The 23,869-nt window shown below is 45.2% G+C and overlaps 1 protein-coding gene across 11 annotated transcripts in view; it reads right to left on the bottom strand.

Moving 5' to 3' along the window:
* The window catches only part of micu3a (mitochondrial calcium uptake 3a), a 250,731-nt gene extending 228,390 nt beyond the window's left edge, over nt 1–22,341 (bottom strand). For 6 of the 11 annotated variants that reach the window (XM_085970576.1, XM_085970567.1, XM_085970597.1 and 3 more), the window contains exon 1: nt 21,963–22,340. In XM_085970576.1, the coding sequence (XP_085826702.1) occupies nt 21,963–22,244 (282 nt within the window). In that variant the 5' untranslated portion in view covers nt 22,245–22,340. Of the gene's footprint in view, nt 1–21,962 lie in introns of all 11 variants that reach the window. The other 5 variants (XM_085970622.1, XM_085970641.1, XM_085970651.1 and 2 more) reach the window with 3 other exon arrangements.
* Nucleotides 22,342–23,869: the final 1,528 nt, after the last annotated feature.

Here is a 23,869-nt window from a genome sequence, read left to right as displayed (position 1 = left end):
ATTTATATATATCAAAAAAAGCAGTGGCCCCAGCACTAACCCTTGGGGAATACCACTGTCTACCAGCCCCCAATCTGAAAAACAGCCATTTACCACAACTCGCTGTTTTCTGTCCTTAAGTCAATTCCTTATCCAAGCTGCCACTGACCCACCTATTCCATGAGCCTCAATTTTGTTAACCAGCCTTCTATGTGGTACTTTGTCAAACACCTTCCTAAAATCCATGTAAACAACATCCATTGCATTCCTTTCATCAATCTTCCCTGTTACTTCATCAAAAAATTCAATTAGATTAGCCAAACATGATCTGCCTTTTACAAATCCGTGTTAGCTCTCCTTAATTAGCTTAAACCTCTCCAAGTGCCCATTAATTTTTTCCTTGATTATTGTTTCTAAAACTTTATCCGCCACTGATGTTAAACTGACAGCCTGTAGTTACTAGAATTGTCCTTACACCCTTTCGTGAACAATGGTGTCACATTTGCCACTTTCCAATCCTCAGGCACCTCTCCCGCATCTAGGGAAGATTGGAAAATTATGGCAAGCCCTTCCGCTATCTCCTCCCCCAATTCCCTTAGCAACCTGGGATGCAAGCCATCTGGACCAGGCGACTTGTCCACTCTAAGCATGCCCAGCCTTTCTAGTGCATCCTGTCTATCAATTTTCACCCTTCCATTGCTTCTACCTTGTCCACTTCTAAGGATATTTTGTCAACATCCACCTCCTTAGTAAGCACCGATACAAAGTACTCATTGAGTATTCTAGCCTTGCCCTGCGCCTAAGCATATATCACCTTCTTTGTCCCCAATAGGTCCCACCCCGCCTCTTACTACCTGCTTACTGTTTACATGCCGGTAGAAGATTTTTGGGTTCCCTTTTATGTTAACTGCCATTCTACTCTCATATTCTCTCTTTGCCAATCTTATTTTCATCTTCACTTCCGCTCTCAACTTATTGTATTTGGTCAGGTTCTCCCTTGAAGAATTCACCTGACATTCATCATACATCCTCTTTTTTTTTTGTTTCATCATCTCCATCTCCCTCGTCATCCAAGGAGCCCTTGCTTTGGTTCCCTTACCCTTCCCTCTTGTTGGAATGTACCTAGCCTGTACTTGGAACATCTCCTCCTGAAAGATCACCCATTGTTCCATTACAGTTTTTCCTGTCAGTCTTCGATTCCATTTTACCCTGGCTAGATCTTTTCGCATCCCATTGAAGTTAGCCCTATTCCAGTTTAGAAGTTCCACTCTAGATTGTTTCTTGCTCCTCTCCATTGCTAATCTAAATCTTATGATACGATGATCACTCGTACCCAAGTGTTCTCCCAGACACTTGGTCGACCTGGCCCACCTCATTCCCCAGCATCAGATCCAGCAATGCCTCCTTCCTAGTTGGGCCAAGAACATACTGGTCAAGGAAATTCTACTGAACACATTTCAGAAATTCCTCCTCATCCTTTTCCTTTACCCTAGCATTATCTCAATCAATATTTGGGTAAAGTCCCCCAATATCACCACTCCATAGCTCTTGCATATCTCTGCGATTTCCCTGCAGATTTGCTCCTCTTCCTCCCTCTCACTATTTGGAGGCCTATAGAATACCCCCAATAGCGTGATCATTTCCTTTTTCTCCTCAACTCTAACCAAATGGATTCTGTCCTTGTCCCCTCAAGAACATCCTCCCTTTCCAACACTACAATGTCTTCCTTAATCAGTACTGCCACCCCACCTCCCTTTTTTCCTTCCCTATCTTTTCTGAACACCTTGTACCCTTGAATATTAAGTGCCCAGTCCGCACCATTTTTAAGCCACAAGGCTAATTATGCTTGTAGCTCACCACACTTTGTGCGTTTATGTACATGCATTCTAAACCCATTTTTGAATTTTTTGTAGTCTTTCTTAGTCTGCTCCTATGTAATATATCTCTGTAACTTCCTCCAGCCCTACAACCCTCCTCCAATTCTGGCCTCTTGCGCATCCCTGATTTTCGACGCTCCACCATTGGCTGCTGTGCCTTCAGCTGCTGAGGCTCGAAGATCTGGAATTTCCTCCCTAAACCTATTCGTCTCTTTACCTCTCTCTTCTCCTTTAAGACATGCTTTAAAACCTACCTCTTCCCTGTCCTAATATTTCTTCATGCTCCTGTGAAGCACCGTGGGAAATTTTACTACATTAAAGCTGCTATATAAATGCAAGTTGTTGTTGTTAGTAATACTCTCACCTAAAGTTAGAAGGTTGGCAGTTCAAGCCCCATGTTGTCATAGATTATGAAACTTCAGAAATGTCTCCGAACACATAATATGCAATTAATTACTTTGAAGTGTCTCAGCTATTACATAGGCAAACGCAGCAGCCATTTTTGCACACTGCAAGATCCCACCAACTTCAAATTATATGAATAGCTAGTTAACCTGAATGTCTTTTGGTGATGTTGGCTGAAGAAGGAGGAATGTTGGCAAAGGTGTTGGGTGAACTTCCTCCACCTCCTCTTTGACTAGTGCCACAGGCTTTTTTTAATGTCCACCTGAATCAGTGGAATAGGCAAGGCCTTGATTTAACATCTTATCCAAAGGATGGAACAATATCAACTGCTTAATCATGACAGCACAGCAGAGTGCACTGGGACTATGACTGATGACCAACTGCCAGTGATTGCAGGTAGAGTGATACTATATGAAAGAGTATGATGAAATTCAAGGTTGTATACCTCCAACACTACCTGAAGAAATTCACTGATTTGTATTGGGTATTCCTCCATTTGCTAAGGTTAGTGAAAAAAAGTCAATTTTTTCCACTATTAGCAAGCAGTAGAAATTTATATCTCACAGAGATCTTTTAAGGATTTCACACTACATTCACAAACTGTCAGTAACAACTGAAAGACCAAAATAATAGACTTCACTGATTACCTATAATGAAGGTGCATAGAGAGCCCCTTACTGGTCTTACAGTACATTAAAATCCTCAAACTGATTCAAAGCATTAACATTTTGTAACTGAATTAAAATACCTTTCAGATTTTAAAGCTCATTTTAATTTAAGTCCTTGGAGTTTCCCTGCCCCCATTCTCATTTTTCTGTTGCCAAATTCTCAACCACCTTTAAACAAAACGCTGCAAAAAGATGTTCCTTATAAGCGGGTTGCACTCTGTATCATTATCTTAAGTACCAACTAAAAGCAAGGTTCATTGCCAATACATTGTCTCATATTACCTTGAGCCAACACTACTAAATGTTTACTCAGATGTTTCACATTTGCTTTTCCCATGACAACATGATTGGCTTCCAGATAAAGATTCACAAACATCCAAGGAAAACAGATGCCAAATAAGTTGATAAAGCTTTAAGGAAGTAAACTGAGACAATTTAATCTTTTATCTAACCTAATACAACACATTAGCCTTTCATCATTCCAGGGTCATCCCCATCAAATGATAATACAACCAACTTACGGTAAGTGGGAACAAAATACCTCCAACAGCGAATACTGAACAACCCGAAAAATACATCATTCTACGTTAGTACGAGCACACAACACAAATAATGGGGCATAAAGAATGAACCTGAAATTTAAAAATTTGCATTAGAAAAAACTACATGATTCATGAGCTGTATACTATGATTTCTGCATCATTTGCTTGGCTGTAACTGTCGCAAAAATTAGTTTATATAAAGATATTGTGAACTATAAATCAACGAGGTTTTACAAATGACACGGCAACAGTACATGATTTTGATTTAATATCCATCTTGCGCACATCTTAAACACACGAGTTCCAAAAAAGGCCAAGGTAAAGAAGCATAAATAGAAAAATAGCACAAAAAAGTATTTTTGTGATTAATGTTAACCAGCACTCCAGCCTGCTTTAAAAGTCCGTGCCCATAGAGAAACAGTGGGAACAGGGACTTTGTTTGCTACAAAGTCTGAGATAGATTCAGAAACTATACTAGAATCCTGCCTTCGACCGCCTTCCTCCAAAGTTTCAGTTCTTTTCAGTAGATAGCCAATTATTTTGTGTCCAGAAATGTTACTTTATATTGTTTGATGTTAATACACAAACTCAATGGCCCAGATTTTGTGGTGCTCACGGTTATTAAAGAGTAAATCGGAGAGCAACTTCCAGTGACCGCACTTGTGCAGTTAAATGCGGAAATCAGGAAGTTGCTCTCCGATTTGCCCTGTTCCTCCAGAAGCTCTGCTATACTGGTATCTCGCTGACAGCCTCGCCATTGAAATACATGGAAGGGCGTGAAATTGCAGTGCTTACATGATAGATATCCACTAAACACGCCAGAAAAAATTAGGGCCTGTCCATTCCAGTCTAAGTGAATTTTTAACGGTGTGATAAGTCTTAATTACTGCCAAATAACCTCTCTGCAACTGAAAATTTACTTTTACAAGTGTGGAGTCTCATTCCTTCAGATTTTAATAAATGCTGGAGATTATTTTTTTTTTTTTTTTACTTTTTCTGTTTTTTAATCCCATCTTTCTTTCCCTCTCTTTATTTCACTTTCATTACATGATTTGGCATTGAATTAAATATTCTAACTTGCACTTCCTGGTTCAGACTCTGCGTGACTCAGTAAGGATTCTACAATTTGACTGGTTAAGATACACAGTTACTTGCCCTGTTCACACAGGTCCGAAATACCCTGTAGAAGGTGCAGCGCTGTTTTGGAGTTCAAATTAATGCAACTTCCAGTGCAAAAAGCCATAGAAATGAATAACTATAGTCTACGGCGTCTGTCACAACTTCACACTTCAGGAAGGACTGGACTTTAACATGGCTGACGAGAAGGCCCTTGCTCAGTTAGGACCAAAACTACATGGAGCAGACCATCATGATGACCAGCACGCAGAGGAGTTCTCGGCGACTGCTGTAAGGAACATCAGAACACAGCTCATCTCTGAAGTCTTCTCGCCTTTGTAACACAGGCTATTTTTGACACCACCCTCTGACCTCCTTCTTCCCCAGTTGCCAATAAAGGGATACACCACAAATCTTACCACAGACATCAACACCCTTTGCTCCTACATGACATTGATAGTAATCATCACCTGATGAATAAGTCAGCACCAAATGAGTACACCCGTTCCTGTATGACTGTAACCTCCATGAATAACAAAGTACCATGTCAATGCAATCTACTTTTTCCCCCCAATATCCTATTCTTTTCTAATGCCATCCTTCCTCTGTGCCTAACACCTATTCTAGTGGTAAGTGCCACCTGAGGGCTAGAATCGCAGGACGTGGTTGGCTCATGCAGTACAAAAGTGTCATGGGACTGAGGTGGCCCTCGTCTCTATCAGCTTGCTCCTGGGCAGCTTGGTAATGCCCCCTACATTCCATTGGTGAAGTGCTGTGAGGGGGATGGCTGGAGGTGTGCTGCTGTCCTGAAAGCGAATGCAGGATCGTACAGCTGGGTGGTTTGGGCCTTATCATCACCATCCTCCTCCTGTGCTACCCGATGCTGTGGCGGATCTACAGGAAAGGAAGGTTGAAGCTAAAATGGGTGAGCAGAGAAGGGTGTGGAAGATTGTGGCTGTGTGCTCTGCTTCACAGGGATGCCAGCACAACAGTGTAGGTACTTAAATTAGTAATGTGGTGCTGGTAAGGTAACACACTAAACAGCTCTTCCTATTCTTCTTTTCACAATCTTCACCCTCTTAAAGCAACACTTACACACCTAAACCTTCACAGTGCTCTCTGACAGAACAACAAAGAGCATTCTGCAAAAAAACAAAAAGTCATTCAATCTCCCTTGAAGGAGGTGAACATCAAGGCAAAATGGCTGTGCAAATTAGGAGACCAAATTCAAAATGTTCTTTTAATAAGAAATCTGCACAGAATTGAATTTGGGCATAAAATATGTCAAGACTGGTCTACGATAAATCTTTTAAACATCTCTTTATCCATTTAATCACAAGAGCCTCCCCTATTACTTCTTATATTCCAGACAAATGGTGGTAATCACTTCAATTGTGCATGTCTTTGTTCTTATTTTAGTTATTAAGATTATTTTCTTTTTCAAAAGCGTGTATCTCTTGATCTTGTTTTAAGACTGAAAATATATAGCAATAGTGAACAGGTGGCCTTTTCTGTTCGGTAGTCATTGTTCTATATTTCTCTCTAAATAAACATGAACAAGAGCAAAGGCTTTTATGTCTTTTGGCTAGAGTTTAGCACTAGCAGTTACCTTTTCATTCAAAGTACAGTATCTGCCATTATGAAAAGCACCAGCTATTTTGTTTCTAAAACTAACATTTATATTTAGAAAAACATGGAAGTTACAGCATGGAAAAAGGCCATTCGGCCCAACCAGTCCATGTTGGTATTTATCCTCCGCACAATTACATAACATAAGAAATAGGAGCTGGAGTAGGCCAGTTGGTCTTTCGAACCTGCTTCACCATTCAATAAGATCATGGATGATCTTCTACCTCAACTCCACCTTCCCACACAATCTCCCTATCCCCTGATTTCCTTAGTATCCAAAAATCTATAGATCTCGGTCTTGAATATACTCAACGACTGAGCATCCACAGCTCTCTGGGGTAGAGAATTCCAAAGATTCAAAACCCTCTGAGTGAAGAAATTTCTCTTCATCCCAGTCCTAAATGGCCGACCCCTTATTCTGAGACAGTGGCCCCTAGTTTCTAGACTCCCTAGCCAGGGGAAACATCCTCCTAGCATCTACCCTGTCAAGCCTCTTAAGAATTTTATACGTTTCAATGAGATCACCTCTCATTCTTCTAAAATCTAGGGAATATAGGCCTAGTCTCCTCAATCTCTCCTCATAGGACAATCCCCTCATCCCAGGAATCAGTCTCGTGAACCTTTGTTGCACTCGCTCTAAGTCAAGTATACCCTTCCTTAGGTAAGGAGATCAAAACTGTACAAAATACTCCAGCTGTGGTCTCACCAAGGCCCTATATAATTGTAGTAAGACTTCTTTACTCTTATACGCCAATCCCTTTGTAATAATTACCATTTGTTTTCCTAATTGCTTGCTGTACCTGCAAGTTAACTTTGTGATTTGTGTACAAGGACACCCAGGTCCCCCTCAATACCAACACTGAGTGAAAAAAATTATTTTTTAAAACTCTTATGCTGGTAAAAGCAGGCGTAAGATTTTTAAAGATTTTCAGCGGGCGGAAGTTGTGCAGAAAGCGGAGCTCTCCACCGCAGAGGCCCTTTTCCCGAGCAGTCGGATGATCTTTCAAGAGGATTCTTGACAGATCGCAAGTGCCGGGTTTTAGCGCATGCGCTTCGCAAGTCTGAAACCGGCACCTGCGAGGGCCCTACGGGTGCGTACACATCTCGTACGCATCCGTGGCGGTCGGAAAATCCAGCCCATTATGTCCGGTTACTACATCCCTAATAGATTCTAGCATTTTCCCGATTACTGATGTCAGACTAACTGGTCTGTAGTTCCCTGCTTTCTCGCTCCCTCCTTTCTTGAATAGCGATTACCTGTGGTATTACTCATGTGTAGTGTGGGGTCTAGACTGTAGTAATGTTTACTGTGATCCCTTTCTGAGCTCGGCAACAGAACAAAGTGTGGAGGTGTGGCTTACTTAAGCTACCAAATAACTCTCTTACTAGTGCTGGGATACACAGTCAGTTCTCTTTGTTTACTTAGACTCAATTGTCTCTACTTGGGTTTTCTTAAGACCTAAAAATAGAGATTTTTGCAATTACATGTCTGCCCTTGCATTAAATTGGGTACAAGTTTCTTATCCAGTTCCTTACCATCGGAGCTGCTGACCAAAGTTTCAAAAAGATGCACAAAGTATTACAATACATGAAGCCAATAGTTTCAATGTATCCATTAATTTTAGGTATGTATACTATGGAGTTTATGGTGTAGTTTTATATAATTTATACAATCCAAGTCCCTTTTACATTACAGTACACAGGCACCCTAAACTCCATGGGGGCTCAATTACATCATTCCCGAAAACGGGCGCGGGATCACGATGCACGATTACCCTGCGCCCGTTTAATGTGGTGCAGACAGCACGGCAACTTCGTGCTGCCTGCTCCTTACCATGATTGTAGCGTGCAGCCAGCGCTAAATGTTGAGCAGGGGGCCCAAAATCGTAAGAGGCTAGCACGAGTTAAAGCTCGCCTGTACTACTTAAAGCCAGCCTGCACCTAGTAAAGGCGAGGTGTATTGTGGCTGGAGCAGGTGGTGCAAGTCTTTGTACAAGTCTCTCTAACGTGGAAAAATACTGAATAATGACACAGCGTAGGAGATAGCATGCTTCAAGGTTCTCGGACACTGCACTGGAGATGGTGGAAAGGAGGAGAGAAGAGCTGTATCCACAGGGGTCCAGGAGGCCCGCCAAACGGCAGTGGGATCAGATAGCCGTGACGGTCAATGCCAGGAGTCAAGCCCCAAGGACCTGGATGCAGTGCCGCAAAAAGTTCAATGACCTCACACAAACGGTCAAGGTCAGCGAATTCATCTTCAAATGCCATATCCCACCAACTGTGCTACTAGCTTCAGACACTGCTCAATGCACCTCTCTCAGGCAGTCCCTTGGAACCGAGGATAGCTTGCTTCCACATTAAAAATGAGTTCTCAGGTGACTGCTGAGTCCAGTGCGGGACCTACAGTCTCTGTCACAGGTGGAGGCAGACGGTGGTTGAAGGGGCGGGTGGGTGGGGTGCTTGGGTTGACGTGCGCTCCTTGCGCTTGGCTTCCGCTTGCTCCCGGCGAAGAGACTCGAGGTGTTCGGCGCCTTCCGGATGCTTCTCCTCCACTTTGTGCGGTCTTGGGCCAGGGGTTCCCAGGTGTCAGTGGGGATGTTGCACTTTTTCAAGGAGGTTTTCAGGGTGTCCTTGAAGCGTTTCCTCTGCCCACCTGGGGCTTTCTTGCCGTGTCGGAGCTCAGAGTAGAGCGCTTGTTTTGGGAATCTCGTATCGGGCATGTGGACGATGTGACCCATCCATCGGAGCTGATTGAGCCTGGTCAAAGCTTCGATGCTGGGGATGTTGGCCTGAACAAGAACACTGACGTTGGTGCGCCTATCCTGTCAATGGATTTGCAGGATCTTGCGGAGGCAGCGTTGGTGGTACCTCTCCAGTGCTTTGAGGTGCCTGCTGTACATGGTCCATGTCTGAGACATACAGCAGGGCGGGTATCACTACTGCTCTGTAGACCATGAGCTTAGTGCCGGGTTTGAGGTCCTGGTCTTCAAACACTCTCTTCCTCAGGTGACCGAAGGCTGCACTGGCACACAAAACCCATCACTCACCTACCAACAATCTCTATCAATCATGACTCATACCTAACATTCACAGCTGCACCTCATCCTCACACTTAGCACTACTGCAAGCCTCACACCCACACCTCACAACTTGCACTCACTGCCAGTTATTCAACCATGGCAGTCCATTATCCAATCAGATTGCATCACATTGCATAGATTGTATTCCACTGACACACCTCCCTCTCTCTTGCAGGGTAAGATAGCTCCTGCTGCCTCCGGTTGTGCGCTAACTGGCGGGGGACAGGCGTGCCTGCATGTCCTTACCCACCATGGAGGAGACAGTGCTCGCCATCATTGGAGCGGCCATTGCTGAGGCTGTGGCCAGCGGCAGGGCTGAAACCATAGAAGAGGACGGTGTCCTTATACCTGATCCTCCTCCTCACATCCTTGTACTGTGTACAGTTCTGGTCACCGCATTACAGGAAAGATGCTATTGCACTAGAGAGGGTACAGATGAGACTTACGAGAATGTTGCCAGGACTGGTGAATTTTAGCTATGGAGGAAAGATTGGATAGGCTGGGGTGGTTTTCTTTGGAACAGAGGAGGATGAGGGGAGACTTCACTGAGGTGTATAAAATTATGAGGGGAGTAGATAGGAAGGACCTATAACCAATGGACATAGATTTAAAGCAATTGGTAGAAGGATTAGAGGGGAGTTGAGGAGAATTGTTTTCACCCAGTGGGTGGTGGGGGTCTGGAACTCACTGCCTGAAAGGGTGGTAGAGGCGGAAACCCTCATCACATTTAAAAAGTACTTGGATATGCACTTGAAGTGCCGTAACCTACAAGGCTACGGACCAAGTGCTGGAAAGTGGGATTAGGCTGGATAGCTCTTTTTCGGCCGGCACAGACATGAAGGGCCGAATGGCCTCCTTCTGTGACGTAAATTTCTATGATCTCACTTCCCCCTCATCTCACAATCTCTTTTGATTTACAAGCTGCAGATGGTGTAAGCATGCACCTCTTGCTTCCCCCCTCTCCTCACCATAGCCTTATCCTTGTGCCTTTCATTTCAGATATCCAAGAACTGCAACCTGGCCAGGCAGTGGTGGAAGAGCAACAAGAAACTGACGAAGAAACATCGTCACTTGATTTCACACTTGCAGCCCCCAGCTCAGAAACTGACACTGTGCGTAATTTAGAGGATAGCATAGAGACAGGATCTGCATGTGGTAAGACACCAGGCACGAGTGGCCTGCAGCCAGGGCAGGAGGCAAGGGTAGCACAGGTGCCAGCTCGCCGGAGGGCGAGGGTTCACACGAGTTCTCCTGCAGAGGACTCAGATGAACACTTCGATGGGGAGGGCTACAGAAGGCGGCTGATGGGTATGCACACTGAAGTGCTTGGTGCATTGGGAAACTTGCCAGAAAGCCTGCATGCAACGTCAAGGAGCATGGAGGGGTCCGGCACCAACTTGGCACAGGGCTTTGCGCCCATCCTTTCCAGCATGGAAGTGGCGGCCAACTCTATTAACACACTTGTGGACCCACCCATGATACAGCATCTGATGGCTGATGTCTCAGCTTCCACTGCAGCACAAGCAGACTGCTGTGATGCAAAGTCAGCTTGCTACCATGCAAGTTGAGACTGCTCTCACGCAAGCTCAGTTTGCTGCCATCATGGCTGCGGATACCAGTGTTCAAAGGGGCTTGCAGTGTGTCACAGCAGTCCAACAATCTGTCCTCCAATAGATTATTAAGATTGTTGAGGCACCGGTCCAAGGGAGTGGCAGTGGTTCCCGCTCCGTAGAGCACGAACCTGCTGTCCTCTCACTGGACGACAGCATTCCAGTTCCCACCACTGCCACTCTGCCATTGCCCTCGTCACTGCCCGTCAGCCAGCCAGCCCAGACTGCTGCCGCCCATGCCAAGATGGTGCAATCTGCAGCTGGGCTGTCTAGGCCCAGAGCTGTTCAAGTCGTCCTCCAAGGTCATCTGCAGTCTTCCTCATTGAAAGTCAGCAGCCTTCCATCAGCCATGCTGCAACCATTGGGGTAGCACTAAGTAGGAGCACTAAGACAGGCAAAGGCACACGGAAGACAGGCACTAAGGGAATGCACAAGGGTGATTAGTTTACGTTTGTATGCAATATGGCATGCTTTGATTTATAAATTTGGTTTGGAATGTTTATTTTGTATTGGCTTTTATTTTTGCATTGTGGCCAAGATGGTCAGTGACATAGTCAAGGAAAGGTGTGGGAGTGTTGGTGAATGGGGAATTGGGGTTGCATTTACTGGTATCGCAGTTGGATGAGTTGTTCATGGGCATCCCATCCAGATAGGGGCTATCAAGGTTGGCTCCTCCCTTCCTCTTTCTTCTCCTCAGCTGCTCACCATATATCTGGCGGTAAGGGCTGTGCCCTCATGATGGCGAGGTTGTGCAGCATGCAATAGACCACCACGAATCTTGACACCCACTCTGCTGAGTACTGCAGGGCTCCTCCAGAGTGGTCCAGGCCAAAGAAACATTATTTCAGTCCGCTAGTGGTCTGCTCTATTATATTTCGTGTGGCAGCATGGCTTTCATTGTATGCATGCTCCCTACGTGTGCATGGGTTGTGCACTGGAGTCATGAGCCATGTTGTTATTGGATAGCCCTTGTCTCCCATAAGCACCCTTTAATTTGTCGTGGTGGCTCAAATGCAGATGGCACAGCAGACTGCCGCAGAATGAAGGCATCATGACTGCTGCCAGGATACCGGGCATTGACCAGCATGATTCAGTGCCAATGGTCGCACACCAGCTAGACGTTGAGAGAGTGGAATCCCTTTCAGTTCTGTACATGGCAGAGTTGACATGCGGAGCCCGCAAAGTGACATGCGTGCAGTCAATCGCTCCCTACACCATGGGAAGCCTGTAATCCTTGCGAAACCACATGCTCTCTGGCAAGAGAGAATGAAATGTAGTCAGCTCTCTTCGACTACAGAGCCTCAGTGACCTCCCTTAAGGAAAAGTGGACAGGAAACTGCGTGATGCTGCAATATCTCTAGCTCCTGCCTGGAAGGAGCCCGACACTTAAAATTTCATGGCCACGGTCACCTCCACAGCCACTGGCAAAACTGTCCTCGCCCTGCTCGGAGGTTGCTTTTGTGGCTGCAGCAGGTGTCAGATTTCAGTGAGGACGTCAATAATGAAGCGCAGACGTCTCACACATTGTTCCTCGCTGAAGTGGAGGTAGGAGAATTGCTCCCTGAACACCCTGGGCAGATGTGACCTCCAGCTGAGCGCCCTTCTCCCCCTCTTCCAGCAGTTTTTCCTGATGTGTGTGGCCTCTATTCATTCCAAGGGGAATTCCTGCTAGTGTACCCATGTCTGGTTTGTGCAGAAGCTTGAAGTCAGGACAAAGTCCTTCAGCACCAGCCACACTTTACCCTATAGACTTTAGCAACCTTGATCTCTAGAAAGCACGAAACACTTGTACAATCGTAGCAATAGCCAATAGAACTCAATCAGCAACTAACCTGAAAGAAAGTAGCTGATGATCCTTTAAATAGCACTGGTGGGGGGGGGGGGGATCTTCCCTGCTGCTGAACAAGTGTTCAGCTGTGCGAACTTGAGAAGCGGTTAGCTGGAGCATTGAGCTCCAAAATGGCAGCGCTGGTGTGAAATCACGTTGCCTACTCTACATACTTCCAGCAGACGTTCACTGCGCGTGCTGCTAACGCCCTCGCCAATATGGCATCCGGCGTGACTCGCACCAGAAATGTGTGCACGTGCCGCGGATGCCATTTTGGACCTAAGGGCACTTGTTGCGCCCAAAAGATGGGCATTACAAATCCAAATTTTGCACCCCATATATCTCGCCATTTAAAAACTAACTTCTTAATTAATTAGACATTAACCTAGCAATCTTATGTCACCTATTCTAATGTAGATTAGATATAGTGGGACAAGAGATGGCAACATGTTTAGTGATGTCTGAAACCCAGTGTCTGAAGAGGTAAAAAAGGTTTTGATCCCAATCTACAAGGCAAGAATTTGTAATCCAGAATGTTGAGTTATTTTTGAGAGGTCATGTGCAAATCCTTTAACTGAGAAAAGCTACAATGTTCACCTACAACCTTATAACTTTCAATCCTTAGTACACCATGAACCAGTTTATTCATTAAGTCACTTCAAGGGTATCAAGTACACAGTTGGTTAGGTATATTAAATATTTAAAATAAAATTGCTAGTGTATCAGAAGGTAATACAGAATGGGTATATTGTAGTAAAGCAAATAAGAGATTCTGCATCTCACATGGGGCTACAAGAAGCCTCTTGAATGCCTAGGAGTTCCGAACCAAAGAGCAGAAGTATTTTAACATATTTTAGATGCCCCAAATTTAATCTGCAATGGAACTTCGCTGTCATTGAAGACAGACCAAAATGCTCTTCACACTTCCTGAAGGACTTTCTCCAGACTGAAGTTAGCATCCACCAAGCCCCTCAGAACTAATATGAATCAACAACTACGACCAGATGATCCCTGTATCTTCCTGTCAATATTTTAAAAGATCTGCTCTTGAGCTATGGAAAGTATAATACCATACCCGAGGACATTCACTAGCATATCTTACTGGTTAGTCCAATGTTCAAGATGCAGAATAGAGCACACCAAATCATTGGTGAAAAAGATTACCGCAATTCTAAAGTGAAGTGTCCAGTATTTGAGTGAGAATATCCTGGGAAGCCTCCTCAGCCCCCTGGGGTAGAGAATTCCAAAGATTCACCACCCTCTGAGTGAAGACATTTCTCCTCATCTCAGTCCTAAATGGCCGACCGCTTATTCGGAGACTGTGACCCCTGGCTTTAGACTCCCCAGCCAGGGGAAACATCCTCCCTGCATCTACCCTGTCAAGCCCTGTAAGAATTTTGAATGTTTCAATGAGATTACCTCTCATTCTTCTAAAGTCTAGAGAATATAGGCCTAGTCTACTCAATCTCTCCTCATAGGACAATCCCCCCATCCCAGGAATCAGTCTGGTGAACCTTTGTTGCACTCCCTCTAATGACAAGTATATCCTTCCTTAGGTAAGGAGACCAAAACTGTACACAATACTCCAGGTGTGGTCTCACCAGGGCCCTATATAATTGCAGGAAGACGTCTTTACTCTTATAGTCAAATCCTCTTGTAATAAAGGCCAGCATACCATTTCCTTTCCTAATTGCTACCTGTACCTGCATGTTAACTTTCAGTGATTTATGTACAAGGACACCCAGGTCCCTCTGAACACCAACATTTCCCAATCTCGCACCATTTAAAAAATACTCTGATTTTCTATTACAGGAAACTTTGGTGATATCCGGCACCGACGGGACCGGCGTGTTGCCGATCTATCAAAACTGCCAGACATACAAAGTTAATGTTGAAGCATACGGAGGTTTTCATCTCCGTATCTGACAACAAACACTGTTGCTTAGCAACAGCTTCTAAAGAGTCGGCTGCAGCTGCAAGCATCTCTAGCTGAAGCTGTTGCTATAGCTACAGACCTTGCAGTGGCTGACTGGGAAAAAAAAAAGAACGAGATCTAAAAAGACTTACAGAAAACGGCTCCTGATTTTTGCCGTTAGATCGAGTATTCAGGACATACAACCTCCGGATAAACCAAAGTTTTGTGTAGTCCTACCAAAGTGGATAACTTCACATTTCTCCACATTATATTCAATTTGCCATGTTCTTGCCCACTCACTCAGCTTGTCTATATCCCCTTGAAGCCTCTTTGCATCCTCCTCACAACTTACATTCCCACCCAGCTTTGTATCATCAGCAAACTTGGATATATTACATTTGGTCCCCTCATCCAAATCATTGATATAGATTGTGAATAGCTGAGGCCCAAGCACTGATCATCCAGTTACTGCCTGCCAACCCGAAAATGACCTGTTTACTCTACTCTCTGTTTTCTGTCCGTTAACCAATCCTCAATCAATGCTAGTATGGATAGTAGAGGAATTAGGTGCATAAAAGTGTGAGTGTGTTGGATAGTACTTGAGAAGAAAGTAGTACCATATTAGATGGAGCAGACTAAGAAAGACTATGAAAAATTCAAAAATGGGTTTAGAATGCATGTACGTAAACGCACAAAATGTGGTGAATAAGGTTGGTGAGCTACAAGCACAATTAGCTGCGAGGCAATATCGGAAACGTGGCTTAAAAACAGTAAGGACTGGGCACTTAATATTCAAGGGTACAAGGTGTTCAGGAAACATAGGGAAGGGCAAAAGGGAGTTGGGGTGGCAATGCTGATTAAGGAAGGTAGTGTTGAAAAGGGAGGATGTTCTTGAGGGGACAAGGACAGAATCCATTTGGCTAGAATTGAGGAGCAAAAAGGGTATGATCACGCTATTGGGGGTATTCTATAGACCTCCAAATAGTGAGAGGGAGGTAGAGGAGCAAATCTGCAGGGAAATCACAAAGGTATGCAAAAGCGAAAGAGTGGCGTTATTGGGGGACTTTAATTACCCAAATATCGATTGGGATAATGCTAGGGTAAAGGAAAAGGATGGGGAGGAATTTCTGAAATGTGTTCAGGAGAATTTCCTCGGCCAGTATGTTCTTGGCCCAACTACGAAGGAGTCATTGCTGGATCTGGTGCTGGGGAATGAGGTGGGCCAGGTTGACCAATTGTCAGTGGGAGAATACTTGGGTACAAGTGATCATCGTATCTAAAGATTTAGATTAGCAATGGAGATGAGCAAGAAACAATCTAGAGTGGAACTTCTAAACTGGCTTGGGCTAACTTCAATGGGATGCGAAAGGATCTAGCCAGGGTAAAATGGAACCAAAACTGACAGGAAAAACTGCAATGGAACAATGGGTGATCTTTAAGGAGGAGATGCTCCAAGTACAGGCTAGGTACATTCCAACAAGAGAGAAGGGTAAGGGAACCAAAGCAAGGGCTCCTTGGATGACGAGGGAGATAGAGAAGATGATGAAACAAAAAAAAAAAAGGGTCAGGTGAATTCTTGAAGGGAGAACCAGACCAAATACAATAAGTTGAGAGCAGAAGTGAAGATGAAAATAAGATTGGCAAAGAGAGAATGAGAGTAGAATGGCGCTTAACATAAAAGGGAACCAAAAAATCTTCTACCAGCATGTAAACAGTAAGTGGGTAGTAAGAGGCGGGGTGGGGCCTATTGGGGACAAAGAAGGTGATATATGCTTAGAGACGCAGGGCAAGGCTAGAATACTCAATGAGTACTTTGTATCGGTGTTTACTAAGGAGGTGGATGCTGACAAAATATCGGTAGAAGTGGAAAAGGTAGAAGCAATGGAAGGGGTGAAAATTGATGGACAGGATGTACTAGAAAGGCTGGGCATGCTTAGAGTGGGTAAGTTGCCTGGTCCAGATGGCTTGCATCCCAGGTTGCTAAGGGAATTGGGATAGGAGATAGCAGAAGGGCTTGCCATAATTTTCCAATCTTCCCTAGATGCAGGAGAGGTGCCCGAAGATAGGAAAGTGGTAAAAGGACAATCCTAGTAACTACAGGCCGGTCAGTTTAACATCAGTGGTGGGTAAAGTTTTAGAAACAATAATCAAGGAAAATATGGCACTTGGAGAGGTTTAAGCTAATTAAGTAGAGCCAACACGGATTTGTAAAAGGCAGATCATGTTTGACTAATCTAATTGAATTTTTTGATGAAGTAACAGGGAGGATTGATGAAGGGAATGCAATGGATATTGTCTACATGGATTTTCAGAAGGCGTTTGGCAAAGTACCATATAGAAGGCTGGTTAACAAAAATGAGGCTCATGGAATAGGTGGGTCAGTGGCAGTTTGGATAAGGAATTGGCTTAAGGACAGAAAACAGCGAGTTGTGGTAAATGGCTGTTTTTCTGGATTGGAGGATGGTAGACAGTGGTGTTCCCCAAGGGTCAGTGCAGGGACCACTGCTTTTTTTGATATGACCTGGATATTGGAATACAGAGTAGAATTTCTAAATTTGCCGATTATACCAAACTTTGGGGGGGGGGGGGGGGGGGGTGGTGGCCAACAGTGAGGATGATACCAATCGACTGCAACAGGACATAGAAAGGCTAGCAGAATGGGCAGACAAGTGGCAGATGGAATTTAATAAAGAAATGTGAGGTGATGCATTTTGGCAGAAGAAACAGGGAGAGGCAATATACACTTAATGGCACAGTTTTAAAGAGCATGCAGGGACAGAGAGACCTGGCAGTTAATGTGTATAGGTCCCTGAAGGTGGTAGAACATATTGAGAGAGTTATTAGCAAAGCATATGGGATCTTGGGCTTCATAAATAGAGGTATTGAGTACAAAAGTAGAGAATTTATGCTGAACCATTATATAGCGCTGGTTAGGCCACAACTGGAGTATTGCGTACAGTTCTGGTCCCCACACTTTAGGAAGGATGTGGGATGTGAAGGCACTCGAGAGGGTGCAGAGGAGATTTACCAGAATGGTTCCAGGGATGGGGGATCTTAGCTACAAGGACAGGTTGGAGAAGCTGGATTTGTTTTCATTAGAGCAAAGGAGGTTGAGGGGTGATTTGATAGAGGTGTACAAGACTATGACGGGTTTAGATAGGCTAGACAGGGAAAGGATGTTTCCGCTAATTGATGGTACAAGGACTAGGGGACACAGATTTAAGGTTTTGGGCAAGAGATACAGGGGGATGTGAGGAAAAACTTTTTTACGCAGCGAGTGGTGAGGACCTGGAATTCGCTGGCAACGGAAGTGGTGGAAGCGGAGACACTCGGGGAGCAATTCGGTTGTTAGCACCACCGATTAACGCTTAAAGAGGCCGAGAAGTGGGGCGTTAGCTAATTTCGGGGTGGGCGCAAGGCGCTTAGCGCCTTGCCCCATATTGAGCATGCATTTAGCGCCGGCGCTAAATCTTAGCGCCCGCTCATGGGCGCAGGCTGATTATGACGTCATTTGAGTGTGTAACGCCTTTTGGGCACCCCGGACCGGAAATTCAGTGGCGCCCCCCTCCGTAGCGCCTGGCGCTAATAGTGACAGTTTACCTGTACCTTACCAAGTTGCTCTCGGGCTGGAGGAGCGTTATTTAAAGGGGACTGGTGTGGTTTAAAAGCGGCAGCCATTTTTGGACCACAACTTCCTTGAGAGCTACAAAGAGTTGCTGAGCTGCACACAGAGCCATTTGACCACTGAGCCAGCGCAGGCAGACGATCTTTAGCCTTCTGACCATCACTTGCTGTTGGTGAGCCTTGACAATGGGGAACCTTCCTGTGGGCACTTATTATGGGGGCTGCATTGGAGGGGAACGTCCTGTTGCTGAATCATCTGGAAAGGGCACTGAGACGCTGCGAGAGGGGGGCAGGCATGGCGAGACGGAGGAGGGCCAACAGACGTCGCCACAGCAGACCTTATGCTGGCAGAGTTATCCGACAGCAGTTTTCCTACATGAACATGCCGGAGGAGCAGTGTGTCAGAAGGCTGCAATTTAGAAAGGAGGTGGTGACTGAGCTGTGCCAGCTGCTTCAGCCAGATCTGCAGACTCAGATAAGGTGCAGGACATCTCTGTCGGCGGCTTAGAAGATGGCTGCTGGCCTGAACTTCTACGCGAGCGTCTCTTCTCAGGCTGCGCGTCAGAGGCTGATCAGAAGTAGCTTCTAGGCCCCTCTCACGGAATGCTTGCTGCCATTCCAAGAACAGGAATGGAACCAGTCTGATACCCCCAAGCCTGTGAAGGGCAAGATGCATGTAAATAGCAGGCATGGCCATTGTAAATGAAGAAAGTGTTTCATTACACAAAATGTGGTTCCTTCAAACATGAGAAAGCTATGGCAACAGAAAGCAAAACTAATACACTGACACATAACTGCCTCTCACACCCGGGAGACTGTCCAAAACATAAATCACATTCCAACCATCTTCCTTGGCCTTGATTCCACTGCGCCAACCAAAGCATCCAATGCCCCATCAGTGAGGCGTTCCGCCCTCTGCCTCACCCTTTCCATGTCTTGCTAGGCTGGTGCGCCACAGGTAGGCTCCCACCGCTTTGAAGGCCTACAAGGCAGTGAGTGTGTCTGGTGATGCCAATTGACCTGCCCCTTTAAGAGCTGGCTGGCGCCACTGTGTCTCAGGGAAAGTGATTATTGACAGCACCCTTGCTGCGCCCCACCGCCGCGAAATTGGGTTGCGCCGCCGGGTTAGCGCATTAAGAGTAGCATGCAGCGCCTGATTTAGCGCCGCAATCCCCTTTAGGGGCGCTGCAACCCAATATCGCGCTAGGTGGCGCTAAATTGCGCCTGGCGCTAAACTTTGCGCATCGCCAGGACTAGCGCCCCAAATGCGGCTATACCGAATTTCTAGGCCTCAATGTTTTCAAGGGGAGACTGGATAGGCACTTGAGGGAAATAAACTTGCAGGGCTATGGGGATAGAGCAGGGGAATGGGACTGACTGGATTGCTCTACAGAGAGCTGGCATGGACTCGATGGGCCGAATGGCCTCCTTCTGTGCCGTATGACTCTAGTATATTATCCCCAATCCCATGAGCCCTAATTTTGTTTAATAACCTCTCGTGTGGCAGCTTATCGAATGCCTTCTGAAAATCCAAATATACCACATCCACTAGTTCCCCCTTATCTATTCTGCTAGTTGACAGATTTGTCAAACATGATTTCCCTTTCATAAATCCATGTTGGCTCTGCCCAATCCTGTTATTAATTTCTAAGTGCCCTGTTACAACGTCCTATAAACAGATTCTAGCATTTTCCCTACTACAGATGATGACATATAAATGCAAGTCTTTCTTTCATTCTTCTTTCTTCCTGTCACCCAGTCATGCCACCTTTCATTTCTCCTCTCTCAGGTATTTTGCCCCCCACACTACTGCCATCCCTCATCAGTAATAATGCAGTTCTTTTAATGTTTACAACCAGATTCTAACAACATCTATTAAAAGAAACATTGGGAGGCATAAGCAACTGTTTGAAATCTACATATAATATACTAAATTGTTTTATATGCTGCACCTTCTTTAATATTAGACATCACCATTCTGTCATGCCTCGAACAGAATTTCCCCACTATTAAGCAAGCAGCTACGAGATGTCACGGCCCCCTGGTCACGACCGCCATTGCACTTCTACCACTAGGTGGAGCTTCAATTCCCCACTGCTAACTTACCACTATACAGCTTCAGAATCTTCACCACTCTAGGACAAAAAGACTTAGTTTCGCTGTCTAGATATTAGAGATAGGTTTAAATATTTAAATAGTTCATTTTTATTTTAAACAGATTTTGCCTTTTAATTAATTACTTATTTTTTCTGAGATCGGGCATCCAGGCCCAACCTACTACTCACCAGTCTCGAATCTTGCCTAAATCAATTTCCCAGCTCAGACATTCAGAAATCTCCCTACTCCCAATTTGTCTCGCTTTAAGCCCACCCCAATCCCCACCCCCACACCCTTCAAGGACTTGATGACGTAATGTAGGCTGACACTTCAGTGTAGTATTGAGGGAGTGCTGCATTATTGGAGGTACCATGTTTTGGATGACTAATTAAACTGAGGCCCTGTCTGCCTGTCAGGCGGACAAGAGATCCCATTGCACTATTCGAAGGGCAAAGGAATTTTGCTGGTGTTCTGGCCAACAGTTATACCTCAACCAGTACAAATGAGGTGGTCATTTATCGGCCCTTACTGTGTACAAATAGACTTCCACATCTACCTACATAACAGTTACTACACTTCAAAAGTAATTAATTGGCTGGGTAGTACTTTGGAATATCTGGAGGCTATGAAAGGCACTACATAAATGTAAGTTTGTTATTTTCCAATAATTTTTCATGCCCTCCTCTTGACCTTTCCCATCGATCTTCATGTCTTTTTTGCAGTTTTATTAATTGCTAATTTACTATAAATTGGCCTCAAGGCCATTCCCACCTTCCGCACCATCCCCTGGCACATTCTAGCTCCAATCTCTTGGGCCCTTCAATCGTGCCCCTTTAGTCTCTTCCCAATTCCCATTTATAACTTATTTTTCTCTCACCTGTCCCCACTCCACATCAACTACTGCCATTTTACTACTTTAATAAAGTATTTTCCTGCTTGAGATCCTATCCAGCATTTCATTAATTATTTCCATCTTGGTCTTTGACAATTTCCATAATTGTCGTAATTTATTTTACAATATTTAATTGTCAGATTCAATGAATCATCGGATAGATAGACAAGATAAACAGCAGACCAGGTGACATACATGCATACTCTTGATAACATTATTTCTATCCTTTCAGCATGTCGCCAATTGCAGGTAGGTTGCCATTGGGAGGGTGGCGGGGCGCAGATCGCCACATTCGTCCCGGCCGGGATGCTGCTGAACAGTGGCTGCCACTCGGGACAGAAGCATCAACGAAGTGACAGGCGGACTGACCCTGTATCCTCAGACACAACCTGGGCAACGCCACGGCGGATCGAGCAGCTTGAAACCAATGGGTGGGTGGCACAGCATCCCAACAAGCGCCACGACATGTCAAAGGACGTGCCTTCTGAATGGAACAATAGATGCAGAAAATGCTTCGTCAAAATTAGCAAATGATTATTTTTGCCACTGTTGCGGGTTTTTCTGTGGTGAAATGTCAGGTTCGGGCGGGTCTGATGACACGGGCAGCGTCCATGAACAACACCAAGATGCTCAACTGTCTCCTGACACTGCAGCCCGGGACCGGGGCGCCGCGCTCCGCAAACACCGCGCTGGCTCCTACCTTGGCCTTTCCCTTGGCTTTTACAGTCGGCACACGCACATCACCGTAGCGGGGGAGTCCCCTCCTCCTCCCAGTCTCCGACTCCCTGTAATAATAAGACCAGGAGCCGACCGCCGCGCCTCCGACACCGCAAATAACCGCCAGGCAGAGCCCGGCCTGCCGCCCCAGCCCCGGCCCACACAGACCCGCCTGACGGTTAGAGGCAGACTTGGACAAACCACCCGGCCGCCAGTGCCGGGAGCCGAGATGCTGCAGAACGAGAATTCTTCGTATTGCGGCCATTGCTGCCGCTGGTTACCAAGCAGCGAGCGAGCCCAAGTGATTATCGCGAGAGTGGCAGCGCGTGCCGGGGAACTGGCCCCGAGGCTGCCCTGAGCAGGAATGGTCCAGGAGCAGGGTGGGATGGCACCCAGTGCCAGTCAACTTCACTGGGAACGTTAATAACCTTCAATAATGAACCATTCCAAATCAGAAGACACAAGTCAACCAGATGTACAAATATTTTTTTTTAAAGCATTTTTCAGAAATTTCCAGTCATCCCTTAAAAAAACAGACTGTCCTGTAGCAGCTCTAGTTGAACTAAATGGTGGGGTGATTTTGAGAGTCTGAACTCTGACCCACACACAGTATTGCCAACCCCACCGCCTCATAAATCAGGAGACAAACTCTTAAAAATCATGAGATGTGGTATAGAAATCATGAGTTGCTTTAAAAAACCCCAGTATAGATTGAGTTGGTTTATAAACCTCATTAGTGGCGTTATTTAATTGCTAACAGGCCACAGCTCTTTACAAAAACTATATTACTGCATCTGAAAATGCTTTACAAAAAACTTCCTGAAAATCCTACCAGTTATCACCACGTTGCTATTTTCGGGCAGGTGATTTTTCAGTATTAGGTATGCGCGAAATTCTTGTATTCTAAGCATAAAATGAAGACTTTGTAATGCCCATTTTTTCAAAGTCTCAGCGAGGTGTGTGACAATGTTAACGATATTGATGTGGGGTCTGACGGTGATTGACATTTGGGCTAAGGCCACTGTGGGCTCAGTACACAGGTCTGTCGCAGGAGTGAGAGCCAAAGTCTTGCTCCGCAACTCACTGTCTGCCCTATAGGCAGTTTACCATTCCCATCACAGCACCAACAGCTGCCTGTGCTGTCTTCAATGAACAAAGTAATACTATGTAAGTTGCTCACTGACCTGCTATGCATGCTCAGTATTTCCTGAGTAGTTCAGACCATGTGCTCCGAAGCTGCAGAATAAGTTCAACAAAGCCGTCAAGGAGTTCCTGAAACAGTCCAACGTGCTGAGCTCCCGGTTATTATAGTTATGTATTTCTATCATTTTTGATTCACATTCCCGACGTTCACAGTACAACTTTTCCTACTGTAAAGTGCTTTGGGGCGTCCAGTGGTCGTGAAAGATGCTATATAAATGCAAGTCCTTTTCTTTCTTCATCTCTGAACAAATAGCAGTTCCCACTCAACAAAAACAACAACAACTTGTATTTATATAGCACCTTTAATGTAGTAAAATGTCCCAAGGCACTGCACAGGAGTATTTAGAGACAAATAATTTGACACCAATCCACATAAGGATAAATTAGGGCAGGTGACCAAAAGCTTGGTCAAAGAGGTAGCTTTTAAGGAGCGTCTTAAAGGAGGAAAGAGAGGTAGCGAGGTGGAGGGGTTTAAGCAGGGGATTCCAGAGCTTAGGGCCTAGGCAATATAAGGCACGGCCACCAAAGGTTGAGCGATTACAATCAGGGACGCTCAACAGGGCAGAATTAGAGGAGCGCAGATATCGCAGGGGGTTGTGGGGCTGAAGGAGATTACAGAGATAGGAAGGGGCAAGGCCATGGAGGGATTTGAAAACAAGGATGAGAATTTTGAAATCGAGGTGCTGC

The sequence above is a fragment of the Somniosus microcephalus genome, chromosome 2 (assembly GCF_052327205.1).
Source record: "Somniosus microcephalus isolate GS21.2 chromosome 2, FLI_Smic_1.0, whole genome shotgun sequence".
NCBI classification, from domain to species: domain Eukaryota; kingdom Metazoa; phylum Chordata; class Chondrichthyes; order Squaliformes; family Somniosidae; genus Somniosus; species Somniosus microcephalus.
The sequence above is the reverse complement of the archived record's forward strand: the minus strand, read 5'-3'. Positions and strand labels throughout refer to the sequence as shown.